General features: G+C 40.6%; 2 protein-coding genes across 7 annotated transcripts in view; one reads left to right on the top strand and one right to left on the bottom strand.

Annotated features, from left to right (window-relative positions):
* Positions 1-21,130, top strand: part of LOC126321732 (protein regulator of cytokinesis 1-like) — a 208,369-nt gene extending 187,239 nt beyond the window's left edge. For all 4 annotated transcript variants that reach the window (XM_049994214.1, XM_049994212.1, XM_049994210.1 and 1 more), the window contains exon 13: positions 19,411-21,130. In XM_049994214.1, the coding sequence (XP_049850171.1) occupies positions 19,411-19,650 (240 nt within the window). In that variant the 3' untranslated portion in view covers positions 19,651-21,130. The remainder of the gene's footprint in view (positions 1-19,410) is intronic.
* Positions 1-21,576, bottom strand: part of LOC126321776 (uncharacterized) — a 165,369-nt gene extending 143,793 nt beyond the window's left edge. Inside the window, exon 1 of one of the 3 annotated variants that reach the window (XR_007558542.1) lies at positions 21,378-21,576. The gene's annotated coding sequence lies outside the window, so the exon portion shown is untranslated. The remainder of the gene's footprint in view (positions 1-21,377) is intronic. The other 2 variants (XR_007558543.1, XM_049994216.1) reach the window with 2 other exon arrangements.
* Between the last annotated feature and the right edge of the window lie 5,037 nt (positions 21,577-26,613).

Here is a 26,613-nt window from a genome sequence, read left to right as displayed (position 1 = left end):
GACCCTGGAATTAGTGTATGTAGAATTTCAGTATCTGTTGGGGGTTTGTCATTCTCTAGTCTGGTCAATCTTTCATGAACTATTGCAACACACACATCATTTACAGCGTATCCAAACTCTTCAGCCACAAGGTCAGCTTCCGAGAATCCCTTTCAGCCAATGGCTGTTACAAAGATGTGGTGAAGATCCACTTTTTAACAACCAAGATACCGTTCACAGAAGAGGCTGGTTTCATGCAAAATGGGATTGTCAGTTTTCATAACAATGGCATCAGTGCCAATTTAATGTATGGCCAGGGATTATTGCTGATAGAGTAGAAGGATTTTATATACTACCACTACCAAATAGGTTGACTGGTGCAAGGTGTTAAGTTCTTATCAAACGACTTGTCTACCTTGCTGAAGAAGGTGCCATTCCAGTAATTGTTGGAGATGTAGTTCATGCATGATTGATCACCAGCCCATTATATCTAACATTTCAGATAACACCTCACAGAGACATTTAATAGGCAGTCGATTGGTTAGGAAGGTCCCTACTTCCCCCAATTTCAATCCCTTTAAATTTTCATTCTGGGGACACTTGATACCTTTGATATATGCAAGCCTGATTAATTACAAAGTGTGATCAGAAGTATCAGGCACCCTCAAAAGCATACGCTTTTCATATTAGGTACATTGTGCTGCCACCTATTGCCAGGTACTTAATATCAGCGACCTTAGTAGTCATTAGACATCATGAGAGAGCAGAATTGGGCACCCTGCAGAACTCAAGGAACTTCGAACGTGGTCAGGTGATTGGGTGTCACTTGTGTCATTCGTCTGTACGTGAGATTTCCACATTCCTAGACATACCTAGGTCCACTGTTTCCGATGTGATACTGAAGTGGAAACGTGAAGGGACACATACAGCACAAAAGCGTACAGCCCTACCTCGTCTGTTGACTGCCAGATACTGCTAGCAGTTCAAGAGGACTATAATGTGCGATAGGCAGACATCTGTCCAGATCGTCACACAGGAATTTCAAACTGCATCAGGATCCACTCACAGTACTATGACAGGTGGGAGGTGAGAAAACTGGGATTTCATGGCCGAGCGGCTGCTCATAAGCCACACGTCATGAAGATAAATGCCAAATGACGCCTTGCTTGGTGTAAGGAGCGTAAACGCTGGATGATTGAACAGTGAAAAAATGTTGTGTGGAATGTCGAATCGTGGTACACAATATGGCGATTCCATGGCAGGATGTGGATATAGTGAATGCCCAATGAATGTCATCTGCCAGCGTGTGTAGTGCCAACAGTAAAATTCGGAGACAGTTCTGTTATGGTGAGGTCGTGTTTTTCATGGTGGGAGCTTGCATCCCTTGTTGTTTAGAATGGCTCTATCACAGCACAGTCCTACATTGATGTTTTAAGCACCTTCTTGCTTCCCGCTGTTGAAGAGCGATTCGGGAATGGCGATTGCATCTTTCTACACAGTCGAGCACCTGTTCGTAATGCACGGCCTGTGGCGGAGTGGTTACACGACGACAACAATGCAATGGACTGGCCTGCACAGAATCCTGACCTGATCCTATAGAATACCTTGGGGATGATTTGGAATGACGACTTTGTGCCAGGCCTTACCGATCGACATCAATGCCTCTCCTCAATGCAGCACTCCATGAAGAAGGGGCTGCCATTCCCCAAGAAACCTTCCAGCATCTGGTTGAACTTACACCTGCGGGAGTGGAAGTTGTCATCAAGGCTAAGGGTGGGCCAACACCATACTGAGTTCCAGCATTACCAATGGAGGGTGCCACGAACTTGTAAGTCATTTTGAGCCAGGTGTCCAGATACTTTTGATCACACCACTACAGGAATGCCTCGTCAGTGCCTGCCACCACATCTGTGATGAGCCTGCTGTTTTTGATTCCCTAAGGAGTCAGTCAAAGAATACCTTTCTGTGAGTAGACACCATTTTAAGCACGTCCTTCAGCGATGGCTCACAAATGCGTGTTGTATTTCATGAGAAGCTCTGCTATTTGGCAGTAACAGAATGTATTCTAATATGTTTACTGCATTCTGTAGGTCATTCATAGTAGAGCTTTTCAGTCGGTCAGGTGTGTTTCACATTAGTGAAGATGAGCAAGTGCTCATAGCTCTTACTGTATGTTTTTTAGAGCCTATTATGTATACTAGATTTTTTTTCTTATTTTGGTCGACGCTACAGTCAAAACCTTGTGCAAAAAAGATTGTCAATTTTGACAATGTCCCATTTTCCGTGTAGCTTCTTCCTTGATTTTGTTACTTATGTTATTCTAGAGCAAGTCCTTGCATGCATAAGTACATGTAGTAGTTGACACTGGCCTCCACTGTTAACATTTGTAATTTGTAAAGGATCATTCACTACTGATATCATCGCTATTTAGGTCTGCTGTTTCCATAATGCACCCCTTATTTAGAATTACTCAAATGGAAATTATTGTCTCCTCAAAAGGCTTTTTACTCGAATATTCTGCTGCATCATAAGTAAATTCCAGTTGGTGCAGAAGATTAACTTGTGAATGTGATAGACTTTTGATACAGAAAATCATGTACTGTAAGTTTGTAGTTCTCTGCTGTAGGCTTGTGATGGAGTGGGTGAAGAAGGTAGCCAGTCAGTTGATAGAACACTTTATTGATGGACATGAACAGACATGATTAAACACATCTGAAATGGGCAGTCTACAGAGTACAAGAGGTGATCTCAGACCCCAGCACACCAGAGCTACAGGGAGCTACACCAGAGCTACAAGGTGATGTACTACTAATGAGTGGTATGCAGTGCGACATTTCAAGTCCCACTTTCCAGTTACCTGCCACCATTATCAGAACAACAGTTCTGAACACGAATTACTCATTAGTTTACCTCCCAGACATACCTTTCAAAATCCTGTCCCAGGAATACCAGACTTTCCTACAGGCCAAGTTAGGTCTAACTCTCCTGGCTACCCTGGATCGGGTAATACCAGCACAAAATGGTCATGCGGTCATCGGACAGAACCATACCACTGATTCAAAACCATAGGAACTATCACATCAGCCCTGTGTAGTTTTGATCATAGTACATGCTGTCTCACACATTTCAGATGTATAGATGTCCAAATCCCCTCTTACCTTCCTTCAACCTGCAGGTCCACCAGTCATGGCAGTACCAGTGAAAAAGTGACTCAAACACAGTGAACAATAATAAATAGTGAAGAATGGGAATAAAAGCGAGGGGGTGAGGAAAGTCAGTGCTTCAGCATCTTTGGAATGAGATACTGCATCTAGTGCAAGATAAAAACAGAAAGGAAAACACACCAAAGTTTTATTTGAGCACTGAAGGAAATACAGGGTGTTTCAAAAATGACCGGTATATTTGAAACGGCAATACAAACTAAACGAGCAGCGATAGAAATACACAGTTTGTTGCAATATGCTTGGGACAACAGTACATTTTCAGGCAGACAAACTTTCGAAATTACAGTAGTTACAATTTTCAACAACATATGGCGCTGCAAGTGATGTGAAAGATATAGAAGACAACGCAGTCTGTGGGTGCGCCATTCTGTATGTCGTCTTTCTGCTGTAAGCGTGTGCTGTTCACAACGTGCAAGTGTGCTGTGGACAACATGGTTTATTCCTTAGAACAGAGGATTTTTCTCGTGTTGGAATTCCACCGACTAGAACACAGTGTTGTTGCAACAAGACGAAGTTTTCAACGGAGGTTTAGTGTAACCAAAGGACCAAAAAGCGATACAATAAAGGATCTGTTTGAAAAATTTCAACGGACTGGGAACGTGACGGATGAACGTGCTGGAAAGGTAGGGCGACCGCGTACGGCAGCCAAAGTGGTTTATCATTTACTGGTGGCTCGTTCCAAGTGAGGATTCTATGCTGTACTGGAAGTTCAGCTGGTAATGGTCCACAAAGGTTAAACAGTTCTGATATTCTTGTAGTAGCTTCTCCATATTCACTCTCTCACATCCATTCAGATATAACACATTTCCCCTCAGTCCCACTATTTAGACAGACAGTTCCAGCTGTTGAAATCCCTTTCTCATTCACCTTCTAAAACCTCTTAAGATAGCTATCAGGGTTTCTTTTGATAGACTCATCCCTCCTCAACCAAAATTATCTCTGCTGATGGACACTATTAGGCTACTGTCTAACTCTTAGGGAAAGATGAGGGTTTTAGCGTTCTATCTTGACACTGTCTAACTTTTGCACGTATGACAAACTGTCACTCAGAACATTGTACCTGATCCAGCACCTCCTTCTCTCGCAAGGATTCTATCACACACATACCACTCACTGGCAAATCAGCTCCTACGTTCATACAGAACAGCCTTCCTGTACCTCTCAGTATCATAGCCTGTGCATCAAGTCTGAGAGACCGTGTGAGCAGTATAACTGGTTTACCCGATGTCTCGTGTGCTCTTTGCGGCAGTTCAGCTCTTTTAGCCATAAAACTGAGATGGAATGATGTCCCATCCAGCTCTACTGTGTGCTGCTAGATCAGTTTTAGTGTAATGTTTACTCAGTACAGTCCCAGTACAGTGATAGCTAACACCCACAGATGACAGAACTTTCACAAATATTTGTTTGTAAGTCTCTCTCTCTCTCTCTCTCTCTCTCTCTCTCTCTCTCTCTCTCTCTCTCTCTCTCTCTCTCTCTCTCACACACACACACACACACACACACACACACAGAAACACAACAATGGAGAAGCAAGAGAATTCACACTTCTACTACCCACACCACATAACATACAGCATTGTGAGCTCAGATTCACTGTAGTCAGTATACTCTGGCCAGTCATAGATACCTGTGATACTGTATCCTACAACTACATTATGTAGCCAAATAGACAAATGTCTGCCACTAATTTTGTACCAGGGCGTCCTGTAGTCAAACTTACAGAAAGCGTTGCACGTGTGTCACACCACCCCATGTACCATTTAACGCAGGTACACAAGTGTTAAGCCAATTTAACTCTGTGCTTCTGTGGACATTTTTGAACAAAATGCACCACTTGCTTGCACCTCTGACGTGATTTCATACACGTCTCGGGGCACCACACCTGTAACACACAGTCTCTGCATTAAACACTGCCCACCTCTCGCTTGGTTTAGTTAGAGAATCAATTACAGTCAAAGCTATTGCAGTTGCCTTCTGCTCAATCCAGAGTTCTCAGAAACTCCATGCATACTTTCATGACATTCGAGATTGCAGCCCCACAAAAACACATTGAGTGCCTTTTGTTGTGCCTCCTGCAGAATCTCTTCATGGGCACAATCATCATTTTCTAATTCATCCGTTTTGATATTAATTTGCCTTAAGCGATCCACAAAACCCTCTATTGATTTTCCCTGCTTCTGCATGACACTATTACGTTATGCATGATAATCCCACAAGGTATTCTTCCTGTAATGATCCACTAACTCTTCCTGAAAGTCTGAAAGGGAATGAGAATTCCACAGTGCCATTGCACATCACGTATGTTCTGAAATCCCATATCATTTTAAACTAGCTACACTTAACACCTGTACATCACTCCAGTTCCCTAATTTCACAGCTGCATGCAAACTATCCATAAATACAAAAAATTTCTTCCCCAGATTTACCAGAAAACGCTGCCACCAGGAGGGCATACCAACATCAATGATTGGTGAAGAGAGACCTGAAAATGGCCCTTCCTTCCTTTAAATGTCTCTTCACAAAACTTCGTTGTCAGCTCTAACCTCAGCTACCTCGTTTAGAAGATGCTGAATTGTTTCCTGGGTTGTTGCTTTCTCATGGACAGCAGTTTCACTCAGCACTACCACCACAAGCATATAGTATAGCCTACCCAAAATCAGAATAAAACATGTTGCCAGCACTTACTTGGAGACTTACACTGAACGCCATTGCTGCTGCAGCGCCTTCTCTTAAAGGCTCTGTTGTATGACTATTTCCAGTTCCAACAGGTATTTTAATACCAATATGATAAGGGTTTATTGCAGCATAGGAGTAGGCAAGTGGTTCTCTGCTGGAGGTTGGCAATAGAGTGGGCTAAGAAGCTAGCCAATCAGTTGCTAGAACACTTTATCAATGAACAGAAACGGAAATGATTCAACACATCTGAAACAGACACACTGCGAATGTCAGGTGGTGATCCTTGGGCCCCTCCACGAGTCGCTCCATGCTCTTGCCCGTTGCGGCCGCTCCGTGGTCTTTGTTTGGACCCCAGGTCATGTCGGCATCCCGCGCAATGAGCGGGTTGACACGCTGGCTAAACAGGCAGTGAGTTCACCGGCTCTGGAACTCGGCCTTATGGAGTGTGATCTCCTGTCACTTTTGCGCCAGAAAGTGCTTGGTGCCTGGGGTGACGAGTGGCGCACCCTGCCCACGCCCAACAAACTTCGGGCGGTGAAGGAGACGACCGGTGTGTGGTGCTCCTCCATGCGGGCCTCTCGGAAGGACTCTGTCGTCCTCTGCCGGTTGCGCGTTGGCCACATGTGGCTGACGCACGGCCATTTGTTGCGCCGGGAGGACCCACCGCTATGTCGCTGCGGGGCAGCTCTGACGGTGGTCCACATTTTGGTGGACTGCCCGCTTTTAACAGGACTCAGGCAGACGTTTGCGCTGCCTGATACCCTCCTTGCCCTTTTATGTGATGACGTTGCTATGGCGGACCTCGTGTTGAGTTTTATTCGGGCAGGGGGTTTTTATCGTATGATTTGAGTGTTTGTCCTTTTATTTCCTGTATTGACTTGGGCCTTTGGCCTGTGGTTTTAAACTGTGGGTTTTAATGTCATTTGGTGGTTGGCTTTTCCTTATTTTCATGGTCGGCCAACCACCTTCACCCTCGGTGTGATTTTAGTTCCGTTTGTCTGGTCTTTGTCTGTCTTTCTTGTATTGTGTCGTCCCTTGTCTCGGTTCTCCGTTTTTAACGACTGACAGTTTTTATTTCGTGTGATTTTATCGTGGAACAAGGGACCAATGACCTTAGCAGTCTGGTCCCTTCAATCCCACACCCAACCAACCAACCAACCTTGGGCCCCAACACACTGGTATGGGCTAGCCAAAGGCAGCGTTTTCCATAGATGGTAGGAACCATCCTGCTACCACAGCATGCTGGCAGATAGCAGCTGACAACTGTGGGGTGGTAGCATGGCGATGTTCCTGTGCCCATGGTGGACACTTAGGCAACAGTTGTCGGTTTGTGGCTCGGAGGAGGCAGCGTCATAACTGTGCTGACGACCAACACCTGTACATCATCGGGCGGCCCAGATGCCATGACTTGCTGACAGGATGGTCCTGGTGGTTTAAATCCTGTTTTCACATGCTGACAGTTGTGGAAGTAACCTTTTGTCAAGGCCTCATCAAAAAGTTTATGGCCTGGCTTGGTGTAATCAGTAGGTCGGTCGATCATGTGGTGAGAGTCCACATCACGTCTCTATTTTCTGCTGATGCTGCTGAGCTGGCTGGGCATTAGCTAAAGGCTGTGGTCTGGTTTCTGTTGATAGGCTGTGGTCCCAGCAGCCGGTGTCTGGCCCATTGCAAATGAGTAGCCCAGATCCAAAAGCCATTAAATGCATTTTTTGTTGATTGGAGATGAGCACACTGCCGTATAGATGTTTTTAGTGGCTACACGATAGAATAGGTTTCAGGGTGCAAAACCTGTTATAAACGATTGAAAATGTCTATAGGACATGGTGTATACGACCCGGGAGATCCGGGAAAAATCCAGGATATTTTTCATCTGAGAGAAAACCGGGAAAACCCCGGGAATTTTTCATTGTTTTAGTTTTCAGTTAAATTTTTGTAATTTTGACTGATAAGAACCGATACTCTAACAAAGGATATTAATGTATCCCGCTACTGCAGAATAATACTCCAACAACGAAACATAAAGAGAAAAAAACGAAAATAACGTAAATTGCAAAGGAAATGCGTCATATACAACAACGACACAGTGCTCATGCAAGCGTCTGCCAACAGCAAAGTGTGTCAAAGGCTTTAGGAAGACAATGCAATGCTTCATAACAACAAATTGCCTACGATGAGCGTGAAACAACTGTTGGTATTAGATTTGTTTTAGCAGTTACGAGTGGGCTCATGCACATGCGCAGTTGAGTCGTGTTTGAGTAGTAGATTCTCCCGCTTCTGGCTACAGGAATGTGGCTGTTGGCTGCGCAAGTAGTCAAAGCAAGCAGCTAGATGCTACCGGGAAAAGGGGGCACCAAATTCATATTCTAGAGGGAAAAAAACTTGTTTCACAAAGCACCTTTATCTATCGATTATTCATATGATTTTCAAACGCTTCCCAGTTGGTTTTTGAACACATTTTATGTTGATTTCTGAATGAATCATAAGTTGACTTTTGAATGCATGCACAGTGTGTACGTGATGTCTCTGTCAGGAGAATCCTCCTCGCATCTAGAAATAAACTTTCCGCAGACAAAAGGGGGTGGGGCAATACGAGCTTGAGGGAGTAAAGCCGAACGGATGAATGCTAATGGCTGACTGGGTTTGCGAATGATCAGCATTGTTATAATTACTAGCAAAATCCATAGATTCAGACTACTAGAATGGAAATACACGATTGACAGGAATAACTGGTGAGAAAGATTACGTGTTATCTTCTCGGTGTATCCAAGAAAATGAAATTTTGACTAATGTTTGGCCAGATCGCTACATAGTAAGGACCAGTTGTACAGTCCCCAGCTAGCAGCCGCTTAAGTTCTTTTCTGGAAGTAACATGGAAAACGTGTTGTACGAAAACGTAATAACACCTAACCGGAAAATAATCGTGGGATAACTAAACCTGTGATTCTGACGGGGTTAGTGAAGTTAATCAGCGAACAAATTGTAACAATGGCAGGAACAGCTACAAAACTGGTGGAGACAAGATTGTTTGTTAGAACGAGGAAGGTGAAGAAACGGGGACATCACACACATTATGCAAGAATAAGATGATTCCAAATTTACATTAAAATTTCTTAATACTACTTTTCGGTGTCATGCTTGAAAAGTTGGTGTGTATGAATGAAATGTTGAAACGATTTCCTAACATAAACTATTTTCTTGTAGTAGGCCTAATAGGCATTTGATATTGGTACTTCCTGAATTATATTCTGTCATGTTATAAAAATGGCCAATTGTGCCAAAATAGTCTCGTATATTTGCTGTATGTCACAAAATTGCTGCAATATTAAAAAGGCCTATTTTGTTTTATCTAGCAGACAGTGACAAAATAGACGTAATCTAGAAACCACAGCAGTATTATTTATGTTAACAGCTTTTTCAGTATTAGTAACGACATTTCGATTTTTCATGTAGCAAAATGTTTGACCAATCTTGATTGGTAATAGATTATTTCGAAGAAAGGAAAGCACGCCATGTTAAGCTTTAGCAAGATTAGAAAGAGAAAAAAAATGCTAGGAGCTAAGGATTGAAGAAATGTGTACTTTCTTGCTTGTCTCATGTCTTTATTGGTTTTATGTATCCTATATATAATTTTATGTCACACAAAACACCAAGTTGTTAGCTAATGGGCAATAAAGAGTGGAAATTTCCTCAAGAGTTCTTGTTCTCCCGATTACAAATAATTCCATCCGCTATTAATTGAGAGATATTCATATTTTTATTAAAAGAGGGGCAGGCTGTCAAACCGGCCAACTGGGCACAGGAGAGGCACCACAGGACATTTCAATTTCCACTGTCCTGAATATAGTCTGATGACATCCATTACAAAATTACACGTTTCAATTCCACGGAGTGAAATACAGTGACATGCGATAGAAGAATGCTTTATGAAGAGGCGTGGCACTGTACTTTGGCACACTTAAGACTAAATAACATGTCTTACATTTCCTCGAACACACGTTTTACGTTTCGGACTTTTCATAAAGATGTGCGCTACAAGATAAACATACTTTTGAAAATTCGATTTTTTAGTGTTGACCCGTTTCGCAAATACTATAGATCCGGGGCTGATGCACAGAGCAGTCTGAGTTATAGTGGGTAATCTCCACGTGACCCATGTTTACATTTTGTGATTTTGCTGTTTTCCCTTCGTTTACTCTCACGTCAAATTAAAACAAAATGGATATCTGTGGCCGGGAGCTATCAAGTGAATTAAAATAAATTCACGTTTCCACCTTTCTGACAGTCAAGCATCAATCGCCTTGCAGAACAATGAAGTTCTATTTGTCTGTTTGCTAAAGAAATTTGACTTTTATTAACCTTTTCCGCAGAGGCAGTCAATGTATTTGAAACGAAATGTTTAATTCCACAATACTGGCTAGTTTAAACTGTTCACTGTTTTTCAGCTGCACGTTTTCATCTTCCAGTGCGTTTGGCATTATGCCGTAAGAAAGAACCAGACATGATATAATACAGTACTGATGTTCCAAGAAAATTTACATCCCAAAAACCATACTGAAAAGCTTAATATCAGGTCGAGGTCTAGTTCATTGGGAATCTGGATATACGAATGAGCACTTTAAATGTGCGCATTTTAATATTGAATATTGATCACGAAAATCCAATGCTCTTGGAGTATCCTCTGATGTCTTGTGTGGTTCTTTTTCTTCTCCTCCCCCCCCCCCCCCCCCCCCCCCCGGCATAATGTGTGAACTTTTCAATGTTTTACACGTGCATAGGGGCTCCCTACGTCATGGTAGCTGTGCAAGCGCGGTGTCACCTGTTATTTGCGCTCTCTGGCAACTGCTGAAACGAACCTATTTCTAACTGGTCGCGGGAAAATATTGCGAATAGTGTTTTTGAAAGCGTTACTTTCAAAGTAAGTATCCTTTTAGTTAAGTTGAACTATGTGCAAGAATGTACCATGAATTTCCTAAATCACAGAGCGTATGACTTTTAAAAATCAAGTCTTTGCTGACAAAGATCAGATATTTGTTGTTGTTAAAAATTTTACTTGCGCAAAAAAGATAAACATTATATGCGAAAGCTTAGCTTCTCCTGTAGCTTATTAACCTTGGAGACCAATATTATATGTGAAAGATTTGCTTTTCTTGTAGCAACACTATGTATATTTTCCCCGTTTGTGTATTCGCACTACTTAACAGTGATGTTGCAGCTGACTATCATCACGTGTCATATGCTCTGAATATCCACTGTCATCGGTTGGCGAGATCAAGTGAAATGAAGTTATGACTGGCTTACAGAAGCGCATCGCAATCTCGATTTCAATGATTCGGAAAGTAACATGCGGTGCTTGGTGGAATTCCAATGTATACTTTCGTAATATGAAAAAAAGCAGAGTACATGTTGTCGCACATCAAAGACATTTCCAAAATGTGTCTTTTTTCCCTGTGTTCCATGTTATAAAGTGATGGGAAATTCTACACCCGTGTATAAAACCATAACCATTCAAAGCTTTGATATATTATTAAGTGATGTAATTGTTAATGGTGTTTTTCACAAAATGATTAAGTGGTTCTCAGCAAACGGACACTCTTAAATTTTGATAAAACACAGTATATACAGTTCCGTACAGTACATGGCACAACTCCAGTAATAAATATAGACTTTGAACAGAAGTCTGTAGCTAAGGCAGAATTTTCAAAATTTTTGGGTGTGTCCATTGATGAAAGGTTAAACTGGAAGCAACACATTGATGGTCTGCTGAAACTTCTGAGTTCAGCTACATATGCTCTTTGGGTTATTGCAAATTTTGGTGATAAGAATCTCAGTAAATTAGCTTACTATGCCTACTTTCATTCACTGCTTTCATATGGCATCATATTCTGGGGTAATTCATCGTTGAGTAGAAAAGTATTCATTGCTCAAAAACGTGTAATCAGAATAATTGCTGTAGCCCACCCACGGTCTTCCTGCAGACATCTATTTAAGGATCTAGGGATCCTCACAGTAAACTCACAGTATATATATTCACTTATGAAATTTGTTGTTTATAATCCAACCCAGTTCAAAGGTAATAGCAGTGTGCATAGCTATAACACCAGGAGAAAGGATGATCTTCACTATGACTTTGGTGCAGAAAGGGGTAAATTATGCTGCCACAAAAGTCTTTGGTCACTTACCAAACAGCATCAAAAGCCTGACAGATAGCCAAATAACATTTAAAAATAAATTAAAAGAATTTCTAGATGACAACTCCTTCTACTCATTGGCTGATTTTTTAAATATAAATTAAGGGGGAAAAAACAACAACTACTACTTAAACAGTAGTGTCATGCAATATTTTGTGTAATGTAATATCTTGTATAGACATCTTTTATTAACCTGACATGTTACACATCTTTACAAAGTGTCGTATTCATGACCTACATCTAGATGACTACTCTGCAATTCACATTTAAGTGCTTGGCAGAGGGTTCATCGAACCACAATCATACTATCTCTCTACTATTCCACTCCCGAACAGCGAGCGGGAAAAACGAACACCTAAACCTTTCTGTTCGAGCTCTGATTTCTCTAATTTTATTTTGATGATCATTCCTACCTATGTAGGTTGGGCTCAACAAAATATTTTCGCATTCGGAAGAGAAAGTTGGTGACTGAAATTTCGTAAAAAGGTCTCGCCGTGACGAAAAACGTCTATGCTGTAATGACTTCCATCCCAACTCGTGTATCATATCTGCCACACTCTCTCCCCTATAACGTGATAATACAAAACGAGCTGCCCTTTTATGCACCCTTTCTATGTCCTCCGTCAATCCCACCTGGTAAGGATCCCACACCGCACAGCAGTACTCTAACAGAGGACGAACGAGTGTAGTGTAAGCTGTCTCTTTAGTGGACTTGTTGCATCTTCTAAGTGTCCTGCCAATGAAACGCAACCTTTGGCTCGCCTTCCCGACAATATTATCTATGTGGTCCTTCCAACTGAAGTTGTTCGTAATTTTAACACCCAGGTACTTAGTTGAATTGACAGCCTTGAGAATTGTACTATTTATCGAGTAATCGAATTCCAACAAATTTCTTTTGGAACTCATGTGGATCATCTCACACTTTTCGTTATTTATCGTCAACTGCCACCTGACACACCATACAGCAATCTTCTCTAAATCACTTTGCAACTGATACTGGTCTTCGGATGACCTTACTAGACGGTAAATTACAGCATCATCTGCGAACAATCTAAGAGAACTGCTCAGATTGTCACCCAGGTCATTTATATAGATCAGGAACAGCAGAGGTCCCAGGACGCTTCCCTGGGGAACACCTGATATCACTTCAGTTTTACTCGATGATTTGCCGTCTATTACTACGAACTGCGACCTTCCTGACAGGAAATCACGAATCCAGTCGCACAACTGAGACGATACCCCATAGCTCCGCAGCTTGATTAGAAGTCGCTTGTGAGGAACAGTGTCAAAAGCTTTCCGGAAATCTAGAAATACGGAATCAACTTGAGATCCCCTGTCAATAGCGGCCATTACTTCGTGCGAATAAAGAGCTAGCTGCGTTGCACAAGAGCGATGTTTTCTGAAGCCATGCTGATTACGTGTCAATAGATCGTTCCCTTCGAGGTGATTCATAATGTTTGAATACAGTATATGCTCCAAAACCCTACTGCAAACCGACGTCAATGATATAGGTCTGTAGTTAAATGGATTACTCCTACTACCCTTCTTGAACACTGGTGCGACCTGCGCAATTTTCCAATCTGTAGGTACAGATCTATCGGTGAGCGAGCGGTTGTATATGAGTGCTAAGTAGGGAGCTATAGTATCAGCGTAATCTGAAAGGAACCTAATCGGTATACAATCAGGACCTGAAGACTTGCCCATATCAAGCGATTTGAGTTGCTTCGCAATCCCTAAGGTATCTACTTCTAAGAAACTCGTGCTAGCAGATGTTCGTGTTTCAAATTCTGGAATATTCCATTTGTCTTCCCTGATGAAGGAATTTCGGAAAACTACGTTCAATAACTCCGCTTTAGTGGCACAGTCGTCGGCAACAGTACCATCGGCACTGCGCAGCGAAGGTATTGACTGCGTCTTGCCGCTTGTGTACTTTACATAAGACCAGAATTTCTTCGGATTTTCTACCAAATTTCGAGACAATGTTTCGTTGTGGAACCTATTAAAGGCATCTCGCATCGAAGTACGTGCCAAATTTTGCGCGTCTGTAAATTTTAGCCCATCTTCGGGATTTTGCGTTCTTCTGAACTTCGCATGCTTTTTCCGTTGCCTCTGCAACAGCGTTCAGACCTTTTTTGTGTACCATGGGGGATCCGTTCCATCTCTTACCAATTTATGAGGTATGAATATCTCAATTGCTGTTGCTACTATATCTTTGAATTTGAGCCACATCTCGTCTACATTCGCATAGTCAGTTCGGAAGGAATGGAAATTGTCTTTTAGGAAGGCTTCTAGTGACACTTTATCCGCTTTTTTAAATAAAATTATTTTGCGTTTGTTTCTGATGGATTTGGAAGAAATGGTATTGAGCCTAGTTACAACGACCTTGTGATCACTAATCCCTGTATCAGTCATGATGCTCTCTATCAGCTCTGGATTGTTTGTGGCTAAGAGGTCAAGTGTGTTTTCGCAACCATTTACAATTCGCGTGGGTTCGTGGACTAACTTTTCAAAATAATTTTCGGAGAAAGCATTTAAGACAATCTCGGAAGACGTTTTCTGCCTACCACCGGTTTTGAACAAGTATTTTTGCCAACATACCGAGGGTAGGTTGAAGTCCCCACCAACTATAACCGTATAGGTGGGGTATTTATTTGTTACGAGACTCAAACTTTCTCTGAACTGTTCCGCAACTGTATCATCGGAGTCTGGGGGTCGGTAGAAGGAGCCAATTATTAACTAATTCGGCTGTTAAGTATAACCTCCACCCATACCAATTCGCACGGAGTATCTACTTCGAATTCACTACAAGATAAACCACTACTGACAGACACAAACACTCCACCACCAATTCTGCCTAATCTATCTTTCCTGAACACCGTCTGAGACTTCGTAAAAATTTCTGCAGAACTTATTTCAGGCTTTAGCCAGCTTTCTGTACCTATAACGATATCAGCTTCTGTGCTTTCTATTAGCGCTTGAAGCTCAGGGACTTTTCCAGCGCAACTACAACAATTTACAACTATAATTCCGACTGTTCCTTGATCCAAGCACGTCCTGTAATTGCCAAGCACCCTTTGACATTGCAGCCCATCCCGCACTTTCCCGAGGCCTTCTAACCTAAAAAACCGCCCAGTCGATGCCACACAGCCTCTGCTACCCGTGTAGCCGCCAGCTGAGTGTAGTGAACTCCTGGCCTATTCAGCGGAACCCGAAACCCCACCACCCTATGGCGCAAGTCAAGGAATCTGCAGCCAACACGGTCGCAAAACCGTCTGAGCCTCTGATTCAGACCCTCCACCCGGCTCTGCACCAAAGGTCCGCAGTCAGTTCTGTCAACGATGCTGCAGATGGTGAGCTCTGCCTTCATCTCGTAAGCAAGACCAGCAGCCTTCACCAAATCAGATAGCCGCTGGAATCCAGAGAGAATTTCCTCAGATCCAAAGCGACACACGTCATTAGTGCCGACATCTGCCACCACCTGCAGCTGGCTGCACCCTGTGCTCTTCATGGCATCCGGAAGGACCCTTTCCACATCAGGAATGACTCCTCCCGGAATGCACACTGGATTTCTTCCCCTCCTTAACCGCCGTATCCCTAAGGGGCCCCATTACGTGCCTAACATTGGAGCTCCCAACTACAAGTAAGCCCACCCTCTGCGATTGCCCGGACCTTGAAGGCTGAGAATGATCCTCTGAAACAGGGCAGGCAGCTGCATCTGGCTCAGCCAGAGACAGTGCCTGAAACCGGTTTGTCAGACGCACCGGGGAGGCTTTCTGATCAGCCTCCGGGGACGCCTTTCGCTGCCTGCCACGCCTTGGAACAACCTTCCAATCAACCACAGGCGAGGGCTCAGCCCCACTGCGGGCAGCAACCGGGGCAACCACAGCGGCAGACCGATCTGGGGACAGACGGGACGAGGTTGACATCCCCGTGATCCCCAAGTCCGGCTCCCCACAGTGGTGCCCATTGGCAACAGCCTCAAGCTGCACGACCGAAGTCAGCGCCGATTGCAGCTGTTAGCGAAGGGATGCCAAGTCAGCCCTCATCCGAACACAGCAATCGCAGTCCCTGTCCATTCTAATCGATGTTGAACAACAGTTACTGAAACACGAGTCCGTGCCTAGATAACGCAAGCGAAACACGCAAAGAATGTATCAACTAACCTGTACAAATGCCTAACGACTGCGCTACAATCTGCTGAATTTACGATTACAGTAACTAAAACTCGAAATTGCACCTCCTATACGAAACTCACATGCAATTTAAATAAGAATCTACCAAGTAAACACTAAAGCGCGATGCTACAACTGTCAAATAGTATAATACGGCCGAAATATATGAATTAAACAATGCAAGTACCCAAAAACACGCAAAGAAATTAATTAAACTCTCTACGACTTGCTGCTGCAGCTGCTTATCCAACGGCGGCAGAGAGCACAATGGCTGTGACCAACCGACACTGGCTGTTCAAAACAAAAACAGAATACAGACGACTACGCGAATTTACACTATTCAGGTACTAAGGCGCGATGCTACAACCCTCAAATACTATAATAAACCCGAAATATATGAATTAAACAATGCAAGCACCCAAAAACACGCAAAGAAATTAATTAAACTATCTAACAAATAAGTAAGCTAGGGTTATACGACTTGCTGCTGCAGCTGCTTATCCAACGGTGGCAGGGGGCACAATGGCTGTGACCAACCGACCTATGGAACAAGTATTAATCTAATGGAAAATATACTGTCACTTAACATGGAAAAAGTGTGTGTTCGCTCGGGAGAAAGTGTATTTTTAACCGGGAAGTCCGGGAAGTTTTTTCCTTGTTTTCATATACACCCTGTAGAATATCATGTTAAATTGCAAAATCCGCTAACTACACATTCTCTTCGCTGAAAGTCCAGCAAAACCCACGAAGTTCAACAGTAATGGCGGTCACCGTTCCATGTCCAGGTGCAAATCTCATCAACTGGCATCAGGCTTACCAAAGTTATATTTCAGTTTGTTAGGATTGGAAGAGAGATTTTTCGTATTCAGAGTTAGGTTGGCTCCGCTGTAGCAAACGTGTACGCAACAGTGAAGCTCTCACTGCCAGTGCGTTGTCGAAATATTCGCCGGTAAGCACAGTTCAACTGGTGAGCAATGTTCATGTTGATGAACTTTTGTGAGTGTTTTGAAGAAAATAAGTGATTTTGTTGATGCTTTAAATGCAGGAGATGGTACAAATGAAGTGGGAGTAATTGAAATAATAGGAATTGTCCAATAAATTGAACCCATAGTAATAGTTGAAGTGACCAGAGCGAAACAGCGGGCGGCAGTCCTTCGTGGGAAAGTGAGCAGCATCTTGCTCAGTGGAAAAGAAATTTTTCCAAAAGAGAAAGATAAGAACATGAAAAGTACTATTAAAGCGATGTTATGCTATGAAAACTGTGTTGATACTAATTGTTATGACATGTGCGGAAGACTTAGTGAAAGTGACTGGTAACTGACATTTCTAGATTCAAAAAGCCAAAAAAATCATTTTCACGAAAAGCAAAAATAAAAAGATTTGTCTAGTTTGTGAAGAATCCTTGTATAGTTTTGGAGTTGAAGAGGGGAAATTTTTCAGCAAAAGGAAATGGCCCAACACCAATCACAGCAGGTGTAGAACTTTCAAGAACCATCTCTGATACTTCAAAAAGCTCGTGGAGCTCCATTTTTGTAAGATGCAACTCTCTACCAATTATATCATTTTCTAAAATTTTATCTATGTTGTACTAAGATGTAATTTGGAGCTTATTTTATTTTCTATAATATCTTGAGGTGTCCAACACGTGATGGTGTATTTGAAAAGAACCTGATTGATGAATATTCATTTCTGTTCTTGTTTTGATGTTAAATGAGTCAGTTTTTCCTGGTAAAATGATGTCACCTTCATATTTTAATGCATCAAGTTTGTAGAATTCTCAGACGTATCTTTCAAATAAAATGTATTTTGTTCACATTTGCAGTAATTATATTCCATCCTTCTGTCATTCCTAACATATCACAGAATAGCGGGTTTTGTAACCGAATGTTCGGTTTGTAATTGGATCTAATGTTTGCTAAACCTGCTAACTGTGTAAATGGGTGCAAAAATTGCTAAGTCAATGTTTGACTTAATATTTTAATGTAGATAACATAATTGCAGATTTCAACCATTAATACTGAATAATTAATTTTTTTACTTATTTTTTAAAAAGAAATGAATTCTTTAATAGCTTGGTTGGGACAAGTATTTTTTTTGCGATGATCTCAATTTCATTTATCATGCAGTTAGTGGCTTTTGCATCTGGACTACTCATACCGTTCCATGTGTCACCATAAATTTATCTTCAATTTGGTTTAATATTTCCACTTTTTCACTCGATAAGATTATTTGTACAAATTTCTCATAATTTACAGTACAATGAAAACAGCTAAATGCTGTTTCACACATAAATAGCTTTGATTTGACTAATCAGGTATTTCATACATTCAGATTTAATATGCGACATACCTACTTTGCAGAAAGTGGTTGACAATAAGCTGTTACACACTTTTTTTTCTGGTGGAAGGGACTGATGACCTCGTAGTTTGGTCCCTTCCCCACGGTTTTAAACCAACCAACTACAGGTAGCAAGTTCACAAAACAAAAGAATAACAACACAAATTAACAATTTGTCAAGTGCTGTCAAGACATGAAAGACTCTTTAGAGAAACTGATATAACTTTGCATCAGCTGGGGATAACTGCCGACCACCAGTGGCTGCTTCTGGCCTGTTAATGTCTAGCTTGACCTGCTTTGCATTCTGAAAAGCACTTGTTTATCATGGGATTTAGAGATAACAATTTGTGAAAGCATGAAAGGAGTCAGTGAATAGAAGTTTGAAAAACAGCCACACCAGAAGCTGGAGCAAGGCTTATTGAATTTGTGGCCTGATCCATTATTTCCATGTAATTTTCCAGCAACAGAATGCTTCTATTTGTGGAGAACGTGTAACTAGTCTTACAGCAGTGACTGCTTCATTGATTTTGTTCGGTGTACAGTGATATTTCTCATGGATTGTGAATATGAAGGTGCTCCTTTGTCTTGTACATTGTGCTACACATGTATTAACTAGCTTACATTCTTGCATACTTTACAATTTTTTGAGAGTGTGAATATGTGCCCCAACTGTAATAGTATCACTATTTGTTTTTGCAGTGCATTGAAATTACTTTTATGTGAGGGGGGAGGAGTCACTGTTGTCTTGTATAATGTATTTTATACAAAAATTAGGCACTTATTCAAATTGTTTGTTAGTTACTAACAAATTGTTCTGTTTTTATTGTCTTGCAGAGTGCTGCTCAACAAGAAAATGGACTCCCTTCAAGTATAATTAACAAAAGGGAAGCATTCAGAGACATTAACAACACAAAACAACATCTTACTCTAAAGACTTCAAAAATTCCAATGAAACCGCCACGCAAAAACATTGGTATGGCAGCTCGTCTTAGGCGTAACTCATCTGAATTTACTGAATGCCAAGCAAATAAAAAACTTAGACGTTCTTCTCTTCCTGATATGGACATACTATAAATGAAAACAAAAAAGAACCTTATTTGGTGCTCAGTGAATCTTGAGTCAGTGGAGTTGTGTCATTGTCATTTTGTACTGTTTTTAACTGAAGATTTTTATTTATGACTGTTCCACATCCCAAAGCGATTTTTATTTTCTATAACTACCTTTAGACTTTTTATTTACCTTGCTATAAGACAACTCAGAATATAAGATAACCCCCTTTCTTTGAAGAACCAACACGTGAATTTTTTGGTATTTAACATATTCTGGCTAATATTTGCAGACTCTTTTTATTATTATATTGAGCTGTATGAAGAAGTTAAGTACCATGCACCAGCTCATACTTGCTTTGAATTCTGCACCTCATGCAGTTGAAAAATTCCTCCTCATTTCCAGCACCTTCATTTGATTAGTTTCTCGAGTAATGAGAAAGCCTTTATTCCACTTTTCTCGCATGTACTAAACAATCTGCTGCTTCAGTCCATGAAATCTTCCCTGTGCTCCCCTGAAAGTTTAGCATGTAGAACTTAAAGCATCTAATTTATTCTTCATCTGACATCAGCTACGAAAATTAACTTGTGTGTTATTAGATTTTCTTTTTGTTGCACAGACTTTTGTGGTCTCTGCTTCAGGAATAACCATTAACTTACAATTATCTGTGCGAACCAGTTGTGACTGCAGATTCATAGAGTCACATTTCTCAACCATCACAGATATGATTTTGTATCCATTATTAATCGCTACAATTTACTGTTCTCATAGAATTAAGCAAACTTAAAGACAGTAATAATTTATCCTCTTAACTCCCTACAGTGGATCTACAGGAATTGGACTACTTTAGGCTACAAATGTACTTTATCATTTGTTTCCAGAGTTGAAAATTTCTATTGCTGTACAGTAGAAGCTACTTTAGTAATAGTGTTGTTGAACTTGATGTTTCATTTGGTGTGACACAAGTCAGTTCTGACTACTAATGGATTCAGTTTAAATGTGATGTATCTTCCTAAAAAGGGACACAGCACATAGTCCCATAGCTGGCAGCATGAAGAAAATTGCTGCCTGCTCACCACTAACCTCCCCACATTTGGCCTAGTTGATGCTGCTGCATCCTATCCCACCCGTTTGAAAACTAAGCAAAATTCACACCTGACTTCTCTGCATACTTCCAAAAAGGTTACCAGAAGTCCACAGTACAGCCAACAGCTAATACTAAGTATCAGAAATAATTCGTTGCACCTGTGAGACTTGGGTTAGTTCACTAAATTCTCTCTAAAGGTGGACAAAATAATTTTTCAATCCCTGTTGCAGGTACATAACATTATGCATTTAAGGGTTAAAATTGTATTCTATTATGTATTCTGCTACAGCAGTGTTTTACGTAAATGTATAGTATTTATGATGTAGAGTGGTGTTTATAAACCCTATTTGATAACAGTGAATGTGCAATCAAGAAAATGTAACAAAAAATTAATATTTAATAAAGTTTAATAAGACATTATTGTATCTCTCTATTATTAGTATATCCATGTAGCATGTAACTCAAAAATATAAAGCAGATAAATGTTTCATGCACTTTGTGCTAGTTCACCTTTGGATAACTGGCTTCTCTAAGCTGAGCTAACTGTTGTACTTTCAGTCTTGCTGAAGCTACAATCAACATAATTGCACATTCATTTTACGTCAACTACAACTAACAAGCCAGTGAGGACCCCCATGTGTTGTACAGTAGTTTGCTGGGTACTCACCATGGCTGTTTAGCTGTTTATGCTTCTTGACTACAGGAGTCAAATACTGTGAAATTTCTAATGCTGGAAAGAAGTGTGTACATACACAACAGCAAAAATAAAGTGAGTAAACTGAAAGTAATTATCAGTCACATATTTGACCTCTTCCAACGGTGACCAAAGTAAGTTGTGACAGCTTAGATAGCGAAGAATATTCATTGGCTAAATTACATAATTGTCATGAGAAAGAAACACTTAGTATTTACATGGTTTGTATCTAGTGCAAGCCTTTTTATTTGATCAGGGTGTATGCGCCCCGGGAGATCCATGGAAAAACCCGGGAATTTTTTCATCCGGGAGAAAACCCGGGATATTTTTAGAATTTCGGGAATTTTTCATTGTTTGAGTTTTCTGTTAAATTTTTGTAATTTTGACTGGTAATAACCGATGCTCTAACAAAGGATATTACTGAATCCTATTGCAGAATAATAATTCAATAATAAAACATAAACGAGAGAAAAAGATGAAACTAACTTAAATTGCAAAGGAAATGCGCCATGTACAACAACGACACAGTGCTCATGCAAGCGTCTGCCAATTGAAAATGTATCAGAGGCTTAAGGAAGAGTATGCAGTGCTCTATAACAACAAATAGCCTCCAACGAGCGTGAAATCGCAACTGTTTACATTCGATTTGTTTTTTTTTTGTTTTAGCAGTTACGCGCGGGCTCATGCGAATGCGCAGTTGAGTCACGTTTGAGTAGTAGATTCTCCCGCTTCTGGCTACAGGAATGTGGATGTTGGCTGTGCAGCAAAGCAGCTAGATGCTGCCGGGAAAAGGGGCCACCAAATTCATATTCTAGAAGCAAAAAAACTTGTTTCACAAAGCGCCTAGCATCCATCGCATGTTTATCTATCGATTATTCATATGATTTTGAAACGCTTCCCAGTTGGTTTTTGAACACATTTTTATATCCACCTTTATGACAGTCAAGCATTAATCGCCTTGCGTAACAATGAAGTTATTTTTGTCCGTTTGCTAAAGAAATTTGACTTTTATTAACCTTTTCCGCAGAGACAGTCAATATATTTGAATCAAAATGTTTAATTCCACAGTACTGGCTAGTTTCAACTGTTCGCTGCATTGCAAGTGCACGTTTTCATCTTCCAGTGCGTATGGTATTATGCCATAATAAAGAACCAAACATGATATAATACAGTACTGATGTTCCAAGAAAATTTACATCCCGAAAACCATACTGAAAAGCTTAATATCAGGTCGAGTTCTACTTCATTGGGAATCCGGACATACGAATGAGCACTTTAAATGTGCGCATTTTAATATTGTTCACGAAATTCCGATGCTCTTGGAGTATCCTCTGATGTTTTGTTTCTTTTATGACATAATGTATGATCTTTCAATGTTTTACACGTACGTACATACGGGCTTCCTACGTCATGATAGCGCGGTGTCGCCTGTTACCTGCGCTTTCTGGCAACAGGTCACGGGAAAATATTGCGAATAGTGGTTTGAAAAGCGTTTCTTTCAAAGTAAATATCCTTTTATGTATGTTGAAATATGTGCAAGAACGTGTCATGAATTTATTAAATCACAGAACGTTTGACTCTCATTTAAAAATCAACTCTTTGATGACACGCCATTTAGAAGAATTTCGAACCCTGAAGATCAGACATTTATGTCATTATTAAAAATTTTACTGGCACATTTGTGTGATAGATCTTAAAGTGTAACACGCGCAAAAAATATCAACGGTATATGCGAAAGCATAGCTTCCTTGCAACTTGAGAACAATGTTATATGTGAAAATTTTGCTTTTCTTGCAGCGACACTGTGTATATTAATTTAAACTATTAACTTTCCCTGAGCGAGCGAGGTGGCGCAGTGGTTAGCACACTGGACTCGCATTCGGGAGGACGACGGTTCCATCCCGTCTCCGGCCATCCTGGTTTAGGTTTTCCGTGATTTCCCTAGATCGCTTCAGGCAAATGCCGGGATGGTTCCTTTGAAAGGGCACGGCCGATTTCCTTCCCCATCCTTCCCTTACCCGAGCTTGCGCTCCGTCCCTAATAACCTCATTATCGACGGGACCTTAAACACTCCTCCTAACTTTCCCTGTTTGCATCTTCGTGCTACTTAACAGTGATGTTGCTGCTGGCTGACTACATCACGTGTCCTATGCTCTGTATATACCACAGACTAACATAGACTGCAGATATACGCGGTCATCGGCTGGCGAGATCACGTGACATGAGCTACGAACGGCCTACACAAGCACATCAAAATCTCGATTTCAATTATTCGGAAAGTAACATCTGGTGTTTAGTGGAATTCCAGTGTCTACTTTTGTAATAGGAAAATGCGCAGCGTACATGTTGCTGCACATCAAAGATGTTTCCAAAACGGGTCTTTTTCCCTGAGTTTCATTTTCTAAAATGCCAGGAAATTGTACTGCCGTGTATAAAACCATAATCATTGAAAAGATTGATAAGGGAAAATATACAGTCACCCAGGAGAAAGTGTATTTTTAACCGGGGATTTTTTTTAACACGTATACACCCCATTGATGATTCTTGTGTGATTGTCTAGCATAAATGACTCTGATGCGTACATGTGCAGTGTAATGTAATAGTCGTATTTATCATAGAAAAGGGAGAAGGAGATGTGGACCAACATCAAGCATACTTTTATACAGAAGCCCTAAAGGGTCTGTCAATGGACGGATGCCACGAACCATTTCCTCATGTTATTTGTATGACTTAGCTTCATCTAAAAGAAAATAGTTAATTTTTTTTTTTTTGCTTATTCTTTCCTTACCTCTATAAATCCAAAAATCGTGACAGCCTGGTAGTATGCTACTTATGAAACGAATGGATGTCATTTAATTTGAATGCAATCGACATAGAGGAATTGTGGATAAAGTTTAAACTGATTGCGCTTTGGTTAAGTCCGTGTGAAATTAAGGCTGGATAATGCCACCTTGGTTAAACAACATTTGGAAAATGCGGAGGAAATGGAGGTTATTGCTCTCCCCAGAGAAAATGGCACAGAAAAGACTGACAGACCAGAAGGTGGTAGAAATCCATGTGTGTATTAAGTGGTATGTGTGATACCTATAAAATCCTTCCACTGTCGTATGTTGGCAAAAGATCTTTTTGAGAAACCCATAAATTTATGTTCCTCTATAAAATCACTGTACTCTGATTACAATCACTTTGTAATGGACATGATGCAGTGGCGAGGGGCACTGTCACTGGGATAAGACAACACCATGTAACAAGGCACTACATGTACATACAGAACGGTCAACACAGCAGGAATGTGGCGCTTGAGAAAGAACTATGTTAAGGTTGTGACTGGTCCCTGCCACTTGACTTCCCAAATGTCAAGCATAAAGTAGTTTGAATCAGAGTATGAGTGGGGGGGGGGGGGGGGGGGGGTTCTGTTTAGCTGCTTATTGACCAGTCTGGTGCAAAAATGGATGACAGCATGACAGCAACAGGAAAGCCAAAGTCTTAAATCTTGTTTTAACAACATCGATCATACGGGAAAATAATTCAGAGTTACTATTGTCAGGTTGAGAAGTAGAAAGGTTGAATCACCGTATTTTCTACAGTTCCATTCCTTACATAATTTTTTCCATTATATATGTATGATTTCTACACGTAATTGCTAAATCCTTGTTCAGGCAGTATTTCACTAAATTTTGATTCACAGAATAGTTCATTAAGAAATATTTTATTTAAAAAATATTTGTAACTTAATATGCATTTACACACAAAATTTCAACCCTGCTAAATATTGTTTGCTTTTTGATTGACATTGCTTATTTGAAAGCCCTCTTTTCCCTCTCTCATACAAACATTAAACTTTTTCTGAAAATCAGGTATTTCAAAAGTTAGTCATATTTAAATTTTTCGTGTTATGAATTGTACCAGTCTTAAAATGCACTCTTGTAAAAAGTATACTGTTATAATTTTGTAGCTATGATTTTTCTGATTCCAAAAATGTATAACTTCACCCACAATTCTTGGCAGGTTTTTGAATAAATCCCAGTCCATGTTAAAACCTCCACTTCATAAAACAGCACTTATCATTTTGCCATTTTTATTTGCACAGCTTTTGGTCAAACAAATTTGATTTACTGCGATTGTACCTCCTCAACTTCTTCTTTTTGTCTCACTTATGTTAATATTGAAAATGTAAGATTCATGTATTTTCCCATTTTCGTAATTTTGTACTATGTGTGTCATTATATAGAGGTCAGAAAGTAGCCAGCATATGTTCAGTGTGATACACTTAGCACCAGCAGTCAAAATATATACATCTATTGTCAGTTGCTAGCAAGCATCCAATTAGTTCAGGCACAATGTTATTGGTTTTATTCAGTTAGTACTCAGCACCTCCAGTTCCAAATCTTGATTCAACAGTCAGGATGTATATTTACTATGTAAATATTTGCCACTACCAAATCTGAAGCTAACATTTGGTTCAAGAATCATAAAAGAAGGTTGTATACATGGAAGAATCCTTGAGATACTAAAAGGTATCAGATAGATTATATAATGGTAAGACAGAGATTTAGGAACCAAGTTTTAAATTGTAAGACATTTCCAGGGGTAGATGTGGACACTGACCACAATCTATTGGTTATGAACTGCAGATTAAAATTGAAGAAACTGCAAAAAGGTAGAAATTTAAGGAGATGGGACCTGGGTAAACTGAAAGAATCAGAGGTTGTACAGAGTTTCAGGGAGAGCATAAGGGAACAATTGACAGGAATGGGTGAAAGAAGTACAGTAGAAGAAGAATGGGTGGCTCTGAGGGATGAAGTACTGAAGGCAGCAGAGGATCAAGTAGGTAAAAAGACGAGGGCTAGTAGAAATCCTTGGGTAACAGAAGAAATATTGAATTTAATTGATGAAAGGAGAAAATATAAAAATGCAGTAAATGAAGCTGGCAAAAAGGAATACAAATGTCTCAAAAATGAGATCGACAGGAAGTGCAAAATGGCTAAGCAGGGATGGCTAGAGGACAAATGTAAGGATGTAGAAGCTTATCTAACTAGGGGTAAGATAGATACTGCCTACAGGAAAATTAAAGAGACCTTTGGAGAAAAGAGAACCACTTGTATGAATATCAAGAGCTCAGATGGACACCCAGTTCTAAGCAAAGAAGGGAAAGCAGAAAGGTGGAAGGAGTATACAGAGGGTCTATACAAGGGCGATGTACTTGAAG

Source organism: Schistocerca gregaria, chromosome 2 (assembly GCF_023897955.1).
Source record: "Schistocerca gregaria isolate iqSchGreg1 chromosome 2, iqSchGreg1.2, whole genome shotgun sequence".
Lineage (NCBI taxonomy): Eukaryota > Metazoa > Arthropoda > Insecta > Orthoptera > Acrididae > Schistocerca > Schistocerca gregaria.
The sequence above is the reverse complement of the archived record's forward strand: the minus strand, read 5'-3'. Positions and strand labels throughout refer to the sequence as shown.